General features: G+C 43.6%; 1 protein-coding gene across 2 annotated transcripts in view; it reads right to left on the minus strand.

Annotated features, from left to right (window-relative positions):
- Window positions 1–14,169: 14,169 nt before the first annotated feature.
- RAB38 (RAB38, member RAS oncogene family) overlaps window positions 14,170–15,330 on the minus strand; it is a 37,073-nt gene continuing 35,912 nt past the window's right edge. Inside the window, exon 4 of one of the 2 annotated variants that reach the window (XM_068135766.2) lies at window positions 14,170–14,749. In XM_068135766.2, the coding sequence (XP_067991867.1) occupies window positions 14,597–14,749 (153 nt within the window). In that variant the 3' untranslated portion in view covers window positions 14,170–14,596. The remainder of the gene's footprint in view (window positions 14,750–15,330) is intronic. The other variant, XM_068135768.2, reaches the window with a different exon arrangement.

Here is a 15,330-nt window from a genome sequence, read left to right on the forward strand (position 1 = left end):
CAGAGTGATTCATCAATGTTTGTGACGTCCCTCGGATGGACGTTAACCTACTGGCAGACCCATCTGCCGGAATTAGTTGGTGGATGTTAAAGATCCCACAGTGTCCTTTGCAAAGAGTAGGTGAGCCATCTTAGGTATCCTGAACAAATTACAAATCCCTGCCTGAACCTACAGGGGGGCATAACATCTGCTGCACAGCTACGACCTCATCCAATGACGTTACTAGCAGCCATCAGGGTTGGCAACACCACGCCTAAGGTGCCACAGAAAAAAGTGTCGCGCCTCGTCAAAATTGGGGTACTTTGCTCTCCATCAAGGCACTCTTTTTTAATTTCAAGATGCTTTGCAGTGCACTCATACACTCGTCACTCAGTGAAAACAACCGGAACATATTTTCATATTTTGGAAGTAGCAACGAGCACGATGACGTCACGATGATTGGATCATGTGATTGGGCCAGGGCGGGCCACGGTGTTACCGCTCGGGAGTCGGGGTTGGGACTTGGGGCAAGGGGTTATAAAGTAACGTGAAAAGGTAAGTACACCCCATGTAAAGTTTTGACTTTTTCAACATATTTCAACATACAGCTATTTGATCTTCATTTCAACAATATTGATAGATAAAGGTGAAATAATATAACAAATATCATGAAACATTTACATTTTGTAGTCCATTGTATAATTTAAATAAACATAAATGCAAATTTCGCATGTGGAAAAAGTAAGTACACCCCATGAAATGTTTTTTTAAAAATCTTTTTAACATATGTGGACATATCAATATTTGATCTTCATTTAAACAGTATCAATAGATAAAGGTGATCTAATTGAACAAAAACAATGAAAAATTGACAGAGATGCCATTTCCTTCTGTGGAAAAAGTAAGTACACCCTTGGCTCCAATAGGTGGTATTGCCCCCTTTGGCAGAAACAACCTCAAGTAGGCGTTTCTTATAACTGTCTACCAGTCTCTGACATTGACTGGGAGAAATTTTTTCCCACTCCTCCATGCAGAATTCTTTCAGCTATGCGATGTTTGAGGGGTTTCTTGCATGCACAGCTCGTTTCAAATCCCCCCACAACATCTCGATGGGATTTACATCCGGGCTTTCACTTGGCCATTCCAGAACCCTCCATTTCTTTCTTTTCAGCCATTACTTGGTGGATTTACTGGTATGTTTAGGGTCATTGTCATGTTGCAAGGTCCACCTTCGGTTGAGCTTCAACTTTCCGACAGATGGCCTCACATTATCCTCAAGCACCCTCTGGTACAATGAAGAATTCATAGTGGATTATATGATGGTGAGCTGCCCAGGCCCTGATGCGGCAAAGCTGCCCCAAACCATAATATTTCCACCACCATGCTTTACAGTTGGTATCAGGTTCTTGTGGTCAAATGCTGTCTTTGGTTTTCACCAAACATGTCTTCTGGTACTGTGGCCAAATAGTTCTACCTTTGACTCATCTGTCCAGAGCACATTGTTCCAGAAGTGCTGGTCTTTGCCTCGGTGTTCATTGGCAAACTTTAGTCTTGCCCTGATGTTCTTTCTGGACAGCAAAGGTTTCCTCCTGGCACACCTCCCATGTAGATCAAATTTGTGCAGCCTCTTTCTAATGGTAGACTCGTGCACTTTGACATCAACAGTGGCAAGAGCTACCTGTAGGTCCCGTGATGACATTCTGGGGTTCTTGGAGACTTCTTTCAGCATCTTGGTGTCTGCTCTCAGGCTGAACTTGCTGGGGCGGCCTGGCCTGAACGAGTTGGCAGTTGTTTGGAATCTTCTCCACTTGTAGATGATCTTCCAGACAGTCGAATGATTGATTTCAAATTGTTTGGAGATCTTTTTAAATCCTTTCCCAGACTCGTAGGCATCTATAACCTTCTTTCAGAAGGCCTCAGAGAGCTCTTTTGATCTAGGCATGGTGACGCCGCACACTTCAACAACAAAGAGCAAACCAAACTAAATGTCTGAGGTTTAAATAAGACAGGTTCCTCCAAGATCCTCTCTAACGATGTTCTAATCATTTGCACCTGAGCTGGTGCACCTGATTCTAATTTTAGGTATTTTAAGTAGTGATAAATGTAGGGGTGTACTTACTTTTTCCACATGCGAAATTTGCATTTATGTTCATTTAAATTATACAATGGACTACAAAATGTAAATGTTTCATGATATTTGTTATATTATATCACCTTTATCTATCAATATTGCTGAAATGAAGATCAAATAGCTGTATGTTGAAATATGTTGAAAAAGTCTAAACTTTACATGGGGTGTACTTACTTTTTCACGTGACTGTACGTTCCATCCTGAGTCTCAGATTGCGTCTACTGCACGCTGTCCGTGATATGGGGACAGGGCCGCCGAGAGCCAGAATGGGGCCCAGGGCAATACTAAATCTCAGGCCTCCTTCATCCGGGCCCCTTTCAAAAAAAAAAATTTCATCAATGTACAAGTATAACTACGGAGGTTTCCGTATTTTCGCCAGAACAACCACATGCCATGGTTATAGGAAATTGGGGTGAATGAATGAATGAATGCTCGTTTTAAGCCCGGTTTTACCCGCTAGAGCAGGGGTTAGCCTTGCGGGCCCCATGACAATCATGGTTCCCTGTTTGAGGCAATGTTTTTATGGCCGGATGCCCTTCCTGACGCCAACCCTTAGTCGCCTCTTACGATGCACAGGGATACGGTGTACCTATTCTAAATTGGGGTACACACCCTGCGATCATTCATCCCAGCACGCTGGTACTCAATTTGCCGACCTCAGAAGGATAACAGTCTGAGTCAACCCCCCTGGCGTTAATTCAGCGATCAACCGGGATTCAAACTCAGGATCCTAGGATCCCAAGCCGGCACCCTAACCGCCAAGCCAACACCAGGGATGTTATTCATTTATTAGCAGGAGTACCAGGCATTGCCCGGTGATGTGCTACCTGTTGGCATTTTAAATAAATAAATTTGTTAGGTGCTCAAAACACTCCCCTACCTGCACCCAAGAAGGAAAATTTATATTTAATATGATATTACACACACACACACAACACACACACACACACACACACACACACACACACACACACACACACACACACACACACACACACACACACACACACATATATAACCCATTTCTTAACCTTAATTTCGTTTCTTAACCCATTTCATCCGGATGACGTTTGGCCATTGGCCACCTCCTGTGTTTATTTACGTTATTACGTCAATACCGCGATTATCATTATATAAATTATTCCCACAGTACCTGTACTGTAGTTTATTCTTCGTGAGAGGGTGGCAATAGCATAATACTCCATTGCCCCCATGGCAATGAATGTAATTATATTTATAACGATATTCCCATAATGAAACAAAAAATTGAAAGATTAATTACGGGCCCCTATTACTATTGTAATAGTATTAGGTCCGGGCCCCGGGGGACGGGGGTTGGCACCCTCCCTCCCCAGTCTGCGGCCCTGCATGAGGATCACGTGGTCAGGCCTGCCGGATGTATTTTGCCGTCTGAGTCAGAAACATCCTCAATTCTGCAGATAAGTTTTAAAATTCATTAAAGGAACGGGGCTGGCAATATAAGCCTCCAGTATCCATATCTGACGCGTGTCGGTGCGTGGCGTATATGGAGCCTCGCGGCTTTGTAAACGCCATCAAAATCCCAAAGAAGAAGAATAAGAAGAATAAAGGGATTCCTCAGCCGATTTGTACAATTAAAAAAATTGGGTCTATTTGCCGCGCCTTGGCAAATTTTTAGTTGGCAACCCTGGCAGCCATGACGTGAGGCATACGAAAGAAAAAGAAGAAGAAGAAGCGTTTATGGACTATGACCAATTCCACCCCACCCCCAATATGTTTCTTACCTTTAATTTGATTTCAAAATAATTGGATATCAGTCCCAAAAGAACGGTGGCAATTACATACATTAAAGATAGAATGCATGAACCCATTTTCACCACAACACATGTAACTTACAAACACTTAAAGGCGCCGCCATAGTCGCCCTTCTCTTCTGTCCCTCAGACTCCAACACCGGACCTTCCTCGGCGGTCTCGCACTCCAGCCCCACAACTCGAGAGTGTCAATATTGGACTAACCCAGTAATCATGTGAGTAAAAAGGCTCACTCACAATTTTCACACTGCTGATGCCAAGATGACTCCGCTGTGGAAAACATTGACATTCATGTGTCAGAAGGAAGAAAAGAAATAAATTGATTTAACACAAACGTGATAATTAAATAATCATTTCTTTCAAAACATTAATTTATAAGAAAGTACAGACCGAGTGAGTATATTATTGCAAATGAGGAAGAAAAGACATGTAAACGACAACGCTGTCATGGTCAAAGGAGTAACTGAAATGAGCGCAGATGGTCGCTCTGAGGTAAATCGTCCACTGATTGGTCAAGGGAAGGCGGGAACTCTCGCGAGCGTCTTCAGCGGGAAAGATGATCATTCGAGTTCGTGACTTCGTGTCGCCCAGCAACGATCCGCTTCGTCTTCACACGAACATTACCGTGGGCCACCAGCCACCACCCACCAGCCAAAGTGGCGCAGGAGGTAACTGTGGTTTTCATTTTGTCACTGTCAAACTGTCACTCGTCAATCCACTCTGTCAAAGCGCCTTTGGGCTTCTGGAAAAGCGCTATACAAAATAAATGAATTATTATTATTATTATTATTCATCTTGTGTTTGAGGCCATTGCATTTGATGCTATTTTAGCAAAGAATTGCAAGTCTTCCCAAATGAAGCACTCACGACCACCCAACAGAGTGCTGACGGTAAAGGAAATTTTGTTGCTTAAACGTGTCACCGACCATTTATTTAACATGCGTGGACCTATTTTGTTCAAACTTGACATACGGACAAATGTGACCATACATGATGGCATACACTTGCACCTCACTTTATTTTGCGATTGGACCAAAGATGGCCGACTGGTAGACTGGCGGCCATTTTATTTTTAGTTGTAAAAAGCGTGGTATGGAATACGTCCTCGACCATTTCTCAGACATGCGTGGACCTATTTTGTTTAAACTTGACATACGGACAAATGGGACAATACATGATGGCATACACGTGCACCTCACTTTATTTTGCGATCTGACCAAAGCTGGCCGACTGGTAGTCTGGCGGCCATTTTATTTTTAGTTGTAAGAAAAACCTGGTATTGAACACGTCCTCGACCATTTCTCGGACATGCATGGACCTATTTTGTTCAAACTTGGCACAAAGACAATGCATGAGAGTATACATATGCACAAAACTTAGTTTTATAATCCGACCAAACATGGCCGACTAGCGGTCTTTAACTCCGCACAGCAAAATTACTAAAACCACCGAGGTTATGGCATTTCATGTCGTTTTCTCCTTGTTTATGTATAAAAGGACGTGTTCAATATCGGGGGTTTTCTTCTTCCTGATTCCTGATTGTCAAGGATGTTCTAACTGAGCAAGTGAGACAGGAAGTGCCACGGTCAATAGTCAGGGCCCTTAGGGATATTTTGGGGCCGTTTGGTTCAAATTCTTCCAAAAGCACCAAATTTGGCCCAGATGTTGCCCATGCCATACTCTTTCGATTTTTGACGGGCGCCAAGACGGGCGCCCCCCCCCCCCCGGGGGCCCCATATTGGCGAAATACTAAATGGCCGCCACCCGGATTAGAGGAAAATCAGTTAAATAACCAAAAGGGTTGGAATCATGTATGATACCACTTTTCAGGGGTTTTCGAGGTCGAGGAATCCAATTATGATGTTATTTTGATGATTCGAGGTCAAGGTCAACCCTCAAGGTCATCTTAAAGGTCATTTTTGAGTCAAACATGTCGGTTTTTGAGTTTTTTGTCAAGATTTACGCGAGGTTCACCATTTTATGTTTCTGGGTTGGGTAATCGAACTCTGACCTTATTTTTGACAATTAGAGGAAATATTTACATGTCTATTTCCTAATTTTCAGGCACATGCAGTTCATCAGTCTAATTACAAAGGTACGGATTTTGATGTTTTATGAACTGTATGCCATATCCTTGTGTTTAATTTTTGTGCGATCATGATCCGGGTTCATGTATACATGATTGTATACATGTCATAAATATGACGTCATAGGTCATGTGACCTGGCGGCCATGTTGGATTTTATGAAAACCTTAAAAATGGATCCCTGCCTTCATTTTTCGATCGATTCATTTTGAACTTTGACCACTTATAGTACGCCATGTGATTGGATGCATATCCTAATTATGACGTCATAGGTCAGGTGACATGGCGGGATGGACCGGTATGGTCCCCGGATCATACCGCCCTTGGCGCCCGTCAAAAATCGAAAGAGTATGGCATGGGCAACATCTGCGCCAAATTTGATGCTTTTGGAAGAATTTGAACCAAAATATCCCTAAGGGCCCTGACTACAATGATGTTTGCAGATGAAATTGAGCTATGTGGTAGGGATGACAAAAATATGACTGATTGAGTATCTGGAGAAATGGAGAAAAGCGCTGCCAGGTATGAAGATCAGTAGACTAAAGACTTAATATATTTGGTTTGTCATTTTGAGCCTAGGGAAGAGGATTGGGCTGGAAGGGTAGAAATTATGAATGAAGACCTGAAGAAAGTGAGTAGCTTCATGTATCTGTGGCCAGTGGTGACAGAAGATAGAAATATGGGAATGGAAATTAATCAACGGATTCGTTCTGGTTGGAATAATTGGAGGAAATGCAGTGGAATGTCGTGTGATAGGAAAGTATCGCTGAAACTGAAAGGAAGAATTTACAAGACAGTTGTCAGACCGGCTTTGCTATATAGCGCGGAAACTTGGGCAACATCAAAGAAAGAGAAACAGAAACTGGATGCAAGTAAGATGTTTGGAGCGACAAGAAAGGACAAGATTAGGAACCGGTATGTCAATCAGGGATTCGGTGAAGATTGTGAAAGCATCGAAGAAAGTAGCCGAAAGTAGTTAATACACCCCAAATCCACCTTTTTCAAACTCCGTTCTTTCCTGAAAATTCTAGTAGTGTCCATTTTGTTTTGTACCATGTACAAAACCATGTACCATGTTTTGTACCTAGCCCTCTCCATTCCACAGATCTCCCAATGTCCCTGTTCTCTACTGTTCTTTTGCTTTCCACTATCTCCCCCTCTTGTCTCCCGCTCCCTTTATATGTTTCATGTGTGTTTATGTTTCTGTTTTTACGTGTTTTATGTGTTAGCTCTTACACGAGCCTCGACGTCGTATTTAAAAAAAAAAAAAAAAGATTTAATTGGTTTGGTCATCTGATGAGGAGAGAGAGAGAGAGTATGTGGTCAGATGATTGATGGAGGCGAGACTGCCAGGAAGGAGAAGAGGAAGGCCCAAGACCAGATGGAAGGATGTGGTGGAGGGAGATTTAGAGGTTTTGTGGGATTGGAAGAGGAATGGGTGATTCACAGGAGGAGATGGGATAAGGGTGATCAACCAGCATTGAGGTGACCCGAAGTAAAAATCGGAGAAGCTGAAAGAAAAAGAAGATGATGCCAACACCCAAGTGTGATTGTAGACATCCTGAGGCCCACACCTGATGCAGGTATGGAGTACTGCTCCTTGCAATGGTAATGGAGTATTGCCGTAACAAGAAAGAGCAATCAGAGATTGCAGACCCTAGCCAGGACTTGTTTTGTGTGGTGTATTGTGTGGCAAATAAGTGGAAGGGTGTAATAAATGAAAGGTCATTGATTGCAAATGGAAGGTCTAAATGGTCTGGTTGTAAAGGTGTAAAGGTCAAATGTCTGAAAAGTTGTAAAGGTCAAATAGAGTAAAGGTCGAAAATTGTAAAGGTCGAAAGATCTGAAAAGGTGCAAATGGGTTTAAAGGGGCAAAATGGTTGAATATGTATAAAGTATCTAAAAGGTCAAAGGGGTCTGAAGGGTGTAGTTTAAGGTCTATACGGTCAGAATTGTCCAAAGGGTATTAAAAGCTCTAAAAGGTGTGAAGGTCTAAAGGCGTAAAGGTAGAAAGGAGTCTAAGGGGTCTTAGTGGTTCTAAAGGGTCTAATGGGGGTATATAGAGTCTTAGGGGTTCTAAAGGTTCAAAGGGGGATTATAGGGTCTTAAGGTTCTAAAGGTTCGAACAGGATCTATATGGTCTTAGGGGTCTAAAGGGTGCAGTGATGGGGCCTATATGGTCATAGGGATATAATGAGGGTCTATATCAGGTTTAATGGTTCTAAAGTGTCTTAGGGGTTTATGTAAGGTATTTGGGGTCCAATGTAATTAATACACATACTCACGTTCTGTGCGGACAAACAGACAAATAAACAAACAAACAAAAAACGAACCCTAATGCAATACCTTATCCTCTGGCGAAGGTGAACATGTCACCTGTATGCTGTGTGAACCTGAGAGGAGCTAAACAATCACTTGGTCCCATTGAGTTTCCTTAGAGACAATTACATGTTTTCTTCATCCACAATGCTTGCTTCTTTTAAATAAGGTAGATAAGGAAACTCAACAGCATTACCTGAGTGGTACAGAACTTTGACCAAACACCTTTCAGCACGTTTCACACTTCATGTTCACATTTACCTATTCACATGGAAACTCGTTTTATCAAAAGTGAAGGGAAATGTCATTGCTTGATGTTCATAGCACCGGCTTCGTAAGTCAGCCGAAAAGAATGTCAACTGGTTTATATACATATTACATACGCAGATGTTAGGGGTGGGCGAGCATGGCAGGAGGGAATAAAAAGGAATTGGAGAAGGACTGGAAAGGGGGAGGGATATGGGAGAAAGGGAGGGTAGAGGAGTGCGGAAGTATGGGGGAAAGGAAGGTGGGAGCAGAAGGAAGGAAGAAGATTGATGGGAAAGGTAACATATATAAATATATATGGCAAAGCCAAAAGTTGCACCTTGTTTATGCATATATGACCTGAAGATGGCCCCAAAACAAGGCAATGATAAAACCGAAATAAGTAAGACAATTTGTCAGATAAAAAGAGCACTGACCCTCGTATGGAATTCCTATCCTCCAGTTTTGGCGAGGAGAGGCAGCCATTGTTGTGGAGGCACGAGGTGTGGCATGTGACCGCGTGCTGGGCGAGCAGACGTCAGAGAAGTTGGAGAGAGAATTGTTTGGATTTATGACAAACATCAAGTGACTCTCCCTGTTGTTGTTGCTTTTGTATGCAGCCTATGGCTGCTGGTTGCATCATTTTCTGAAAGCACCACTGTGCCGCTGTGCTGCTGATGCAGTGCCCCTGTTTCCAGTAAGCTGATACTCATTTTGATGTTAAGCCAACACCAGGCTTAATGACTTGGTGTGTTCCCACCTGTAGCATTATATAATATATAAAATAACCACATTTAGAGGCCATTTTTCCCCGCAAAGCGGGGGTTGGCCTTTTTCGGGGACCGTGGTTGTTGTTGTTTTTTGGTCCCCTTTTTGAAGCAATGTTTTACGGCCGGATGCCCTTCCTGCCGCCAACCCTTTTTGTCGCCTTTTTACGACAAGCAGGGAATTACCAGTGAACTGGAACTGGCGTGTTGAGGTTGAGGTGTTGTAGCATTAATCGACATAAAAAATTCCAAGTCACAATTATGGGAAAAAATAATTTTGTACTTTTTGTTTTTCGAATATCAGAAAAATGTTGTTCCACAATGTGATCTCTTCCTCGAATGTGAGGTTCTTTAACATATTGTAGCTTGAACAGGTGTGCGGACAACCATGCGCGTCTCAGATCTCTCAAATCTGATGATTCTTTTCAAATAAAAAAGAAAATGCATGAATCTTCAAAACTCTCAATAACTCAATATAAATCTTCAATTAAAATTTTCACTTCCATCTTCATATTGGTAAAATTATATCATTAAACAGCAAATGTAACTTCTGTGAATTCACCAAATGAAATAATGTATACCACCAGGGTTTGTCTGTTACATTAGGTGCCACCCATTAGTAACGTCCATCCGAGGGGTGGCACACACATTGATGAACCACCCCACTTGTGATATATTTATAGCTAGGTTGGGATTCAAACCCAGGCTAGACAGCTTAGAGGCGAGTAGATGAGCTTGTTCGATTGCTCAGATCAAATCCATCCTTCTGTCTCTAATAAAATGGCGGCCTTTATAACATGAGTGTAGGAAAGACTTGGTGAAGGGAGTACATAAAAACATACATACAAAAAAATTAAAATCGCTCAGTGATACTTTACCAGCTTGTCAACCATGTAATGATATCAAGTACAAAATCCTACCTCACATGATCACCATGGATACACATCATCAAACTGAAATACACAATATTTGGCATCTGTCTGTCTGATATTTTGACCCCAATCCATTCAGTTGTTATCTATGCAATCTCATCCAAACTTGACAGCAGCACAAAGGGCCACACAATGGAGGTTGTAGCGACTTCATTTAACCCCCTCTCCAGGGGGGTTTTCCCCACCAAAGGGGTTGCGTGTTGAGGTGTATATCCGTGTTAAGATAGCTTATCATGGCGTTTTTCCAAGGCGGCTTTTAATAACAAAAGTAATAACAACAATAATGATAATAGCATAAAATTAATCCCATAGTGAGCAGGGGTACTAGTAATACAAATGACTCATTATGACACTTTATCCTTTGTTTTCACTGACGTCACAAATTACCCATCTCGCATTGCGCGGCGGCCATTTTGATACCCAAGCTAATCTGTCCGTGTGCGCTGATATTGATTTGTTGCGTTGGTTTATGGTGAATGCGGATCGCAAAAAGTCTGTTTTATAAAGTAATTTTGTTTGTTCTGTCACGTTCATGTGGAGTGTGGTGCCATCTAGTTTATATTATGTATTGTTGCCCAACAAACACAGAACATTCGGTTTAAGTTTGCCGTGGACCAGTGAACTGGTGAACACCTGGGCAGTGGGTCAACCTGCAACCAACTACCTGTAGAACAGACTTGGAGTGTACGTAAGGATACGGTAGATCCAGGCTTGAGTATGGCTAGCAGTAGCAGTGCGAGTGCCAACCTTGGCTACCAAGAGACGCTCCCCCCGGACGTTCTTGTTCGTTACAAAGAGAAGATTTCTGTCATTGGGTGTGACCCTTATGGTCTATCAAATGATCAATTTGAGAAGAATGTAAGCAAGTGGCCTCAGGTGACCCACATCGACGTGATCAACTACCTGTTGTTCAGCAAATCGGCCTATACCAAAGATGAGTTGAAGAAGTATAAATCCCTCGAGGCATACAGGTTGTACCAAGATGGATGGGTGCGACAAATCCTACACAAAGAACTGAATGACGTCCACTTGATTCGATCCAAGGTATTAATATATTAAACAAACATGTATTTTTTAAAGCTGCTTGTGTTAATGTTATGGACCTGATTGATTAAGTGCCCTCCATTTGTTCAAATGTATGTATTGTATTCAATATCATTAATGATTATAGTAATTGTATGGTTATACAATGAAACATGTTCTTACTTACTGTTAACAAAATGCTCGGAGCAGACAGGTGTGCGATCCCACTGTGATTCTGTTTGGATGTCACTGCGATTGATGGCAGCCTTCCACAAACGCTGCCTCTCTTCACTTAAATTTCTTGTTTCCTCACCCTGATTCAGTAGAAGTTTGGGCGTTTTGTAAAACTTGACTCCTGGCCTAATGCCTGGCCTGTTTGAACAACGAAATACGCCGCAAATTGGCATGACTGGTCGTGAACAAAAACTATTTAATGTGAATCCGCTGACGACGTTGTTCGAGAGGGTATCAAAATGGCCGAGGTGTCCCAGGGTGCCCTGCGCGCGTGCTCCGATGACGTCACAAGAAAACAAGCAATTTTATATCCCTTTTTTTATTTCTCATTAATCCATCTCCTTTTCCCCCCCATTGATTAATCCCAGGCACAGTGCAGGTTCATGCGGGGGCAGGTCAAGCTCTGCGGACGGGATCGGATCTTTTCCCGGATTCCTGCGTAAATAATGGAAATTCTATATTTTGGCGCTGAATTTAGTGCTGCTCGCCTCCATAATGTTCATTCATTTCTCCCACAAACACATTTTGTGCGCAGAAACCCGGAGCACAGCAACACAGCTGAACACAGGGATTATGGGACTATGAATGCTAACGAAGCCTTTTCCGCATGCGCTGTGTGTATGTTTACAGTGACTCGGTTCTGCTTGCCGTGAACTTTTAACCTTGCGTTGCTAGCAAGAAATGCGTAATTCAAATTGTCTTTTTAACAAAATTTTCAGCATTGAGACGAAATATTGGCAATTTCAGGATAGTTAACCATAATTGTTGAGTTCCTGGATGCAAATCAGACTCACGGAAATATAGGAATTCCAGACCTAACCTTGATCTAAAGGTGTCGGTACCATTTACCGAGACCCGTACCATTTACTGTTAGTACATTCTAGCGTCGGCCATGGATATAACACACACACACACACGCGCAAACATTGATATGGATGGAAGCTTCAACTTTTACCAACATATGCAAAAATCTCAGATATTTTCTCTTGTGACACCGGAACGAAACAAAACAAAATATATTTATAGGCACTCACAGGTGCCATAAATATCATCCCATTAAACTTACCCTGCACATTCACAAGCCCCAGATATGTACTTCTCATCGGCGTTCAGAAGAACCTAATCCAGATACACAGTCCATTCACTGGTAGTCATCTGTCAGGGGGTTGTGTGTAACACACGTCCTTCCACTCGGGCCTTGCACAGGCCCACAAGGTCAGGAGTTTGCAGGATGAGCAGGTGCCTCTTTGGCAAGGTGAGAAAGTTCTCCAAGTCTTTCATTGTGAAGAGGCACACAGCCCTTTCTCTCAGGTACTTTTTGAAATATTTTCGTCTTCTTTCAGAAGCTTGTTGAGTCATTCCAAGTAACAATCCTTATCCCAGACACATGATATACTTAATTTTGTCCCAAAATCTTCAGCTTCCTGGGGTTTTTGCACATGCGCAATGAGCATTTTGTGGTGGATTGCATCATTTTGAAAGTGCCGTATTAATCAGCACGCCTTTGAAAGTTACAATTATACGATCACAACGAGTGATTGTTGTTGAATAAATGATTTATTCCAATTTAATACGATTAACATACATTGTGACATGAAGTTACCGTCCGGTGCGAAAACGGATGGCTCGAGCCTGTCGGCCGCTGCAGAAATATTCCGTTGAAACGTTTTTATTCTGATTTTAAATTTGGTATCATTATAAAAAAAACAACAGCAATAGTAATGATACTACTAATGCAGCACCTTTTTCACAGTTCAGTTTTCAAAGTACGATCGACCACCTGAAATAAAGCATTTATCATTTCTAATACTGTTATACGGAAGGGTTCAATTTTTTTTAATCTACCCAACATACACACTAAGCGTCCATGTTAGGGTCAAAACCGTTCAACCCCTTCCTTTCCCCACACACACACCCACCTACCACCCTCTTCCTCAACCCACACACCCACCCACTCCCCTTCCCCACCCACACACCCACATACCGCCCTCTTCCCCACCCACACACCACCCTGTTCCCCACCCACACACCCACCTACCACCCTCTTCCCCACCCACACACCCACACACCCACATACCACCCTCTTCCCCACCCACACACCCACATACCACCCTCTTCCCCACCCACACACCCACATACCACCCTCTTCCCCACCCACACACCCACATACCACCCTCTTCCCCACACACACACCCAATCACCTCCCTACCCACCAACCCACTGACCCACCCTCCTCTCCACCCACACACCCACTCCCCATGCCACCCAAACACCCACCCACCCATTCCCCCCACCACCCAAACACCCACCTACCCCTTCCGCCCCCCCCCCCACCCACCCACACACCCACTGCCTTCCCCACACACCCAAACCCCCCCGCCACCCACACACCCCCCTTCCCTATCTCCCACCACCCACCCCCTCACCAAACACACACACTCCCCTCCCCAATCCCCCCATCACCCACACACCCACTCACACCATCCACACACACCCACCCACCCCCCCTCCTCTCCCCACCACCCACTGCCTTCCCCACCCACACACCCACTCCTCTCCCCACCCACACCCCCCCCCCCCTCCCCAATCCCCCCACCACCTACACATCCACATCCACCCTCCTCCCCTCCCCACCCACAAACCCTCCTCCACATCCATGTACTATGTAATAAAATGTGGTTTTGTTTTGCCACAGTATTGTAGTTATTATAATGAATAATAAAAGGAAGAATATTTAGAGGAAGTATCACTATGTTGCAAAAGGCAAGTTAGTAGCAATAATAACAATAATTTATTTTGTTGTAATGATTATTTTATGATTATATTAAAAAATAACATCGCAGTGTAATTGTATATTCTTGTACACAGACTCATGTCTGGGAAAGTCCAACTTACTGTCCCAAACACGAGTTGTCTGTCGCATGTGCTTCGCTGTACATGATGCATCCTGCCATGTATGTCTGCCTGGAAGTGGTGCAGCAACATGCAAGGGGCTTTGGAAAACAAAGGCGAGTGGAGACGAGCAAACGTCGAACCGGGGCGAGATGTGCGTTACGGAGTGACGCCCGAATCCCCGCACTCGGGTATCAGTTTCCGCAGCATTTGCTGTGCCGTGTGTGGACAGGCGGAGACTCGAGGCGGATGCGGTGCGCATCGCTAGGCTGGCCGGCCTTGCCTTGGTCCAGTGCCATGATGTGCTGAACAAGCAGTCGGGCCGCTTGCTCAATGTTGATGTTTTCCTGCCGGGGTCACACACGCCGATGAAGCACTCAGGGAACTCCGGAGCTTTTCTGAAACACGACTCGATAGATTATATCAGAGAAATGAAACGTGCACTTTAACTCAAGTCCATAACATTTTCGGTTTTAGACTGGCAAATTGTGCCAGCATTGAGTTTACGAGGATACCCTTGAGGCTCAAGATGCAGTTAAGCAAATCCACAATACAGGAAGAAACTACAAACCCAAACCCCAGACGTTTTGGTTTTAACCATCTGACCCCTCCGCAATGAGAATTTTTCAGTGCCAAGAATTTTCATCAAGGCCGAGACGCCAGCATGCCGTGTCCACGTGTGAAAATTCACACAGAGCTGCTGCCAGAGCCAAAATTACCCGGCCATCTGCTTCAGGTTGATTACAGCCGAGTCGGTGCTTCAAAAACAAACTCGAGCAATCACGAAAGTCCTGACACAAGGAGGAACCTCATGTAGCAAAGCATTCAATTTCAATGACGAAGAAGAAATGTTAGACGCCTTACTCATATCTGGAGGACAATCGCAGGAAAATCTGAGAATCAAGGAATGTAAAGTGGCAAACCTCGG

Source organism: Myxine glutinosa, chromosome 14 (assembly GCF_964187855.1).
Source record: "Myxine glutinosa chromosome 14, kmMyxGlut1.1, whole genome shotgun sequence".
NCBI lineage: Eukaryota > Metazoa > Chordata > Myxini > Myxiniformes > Myxinidae > Myxine > Myxine glutinosa.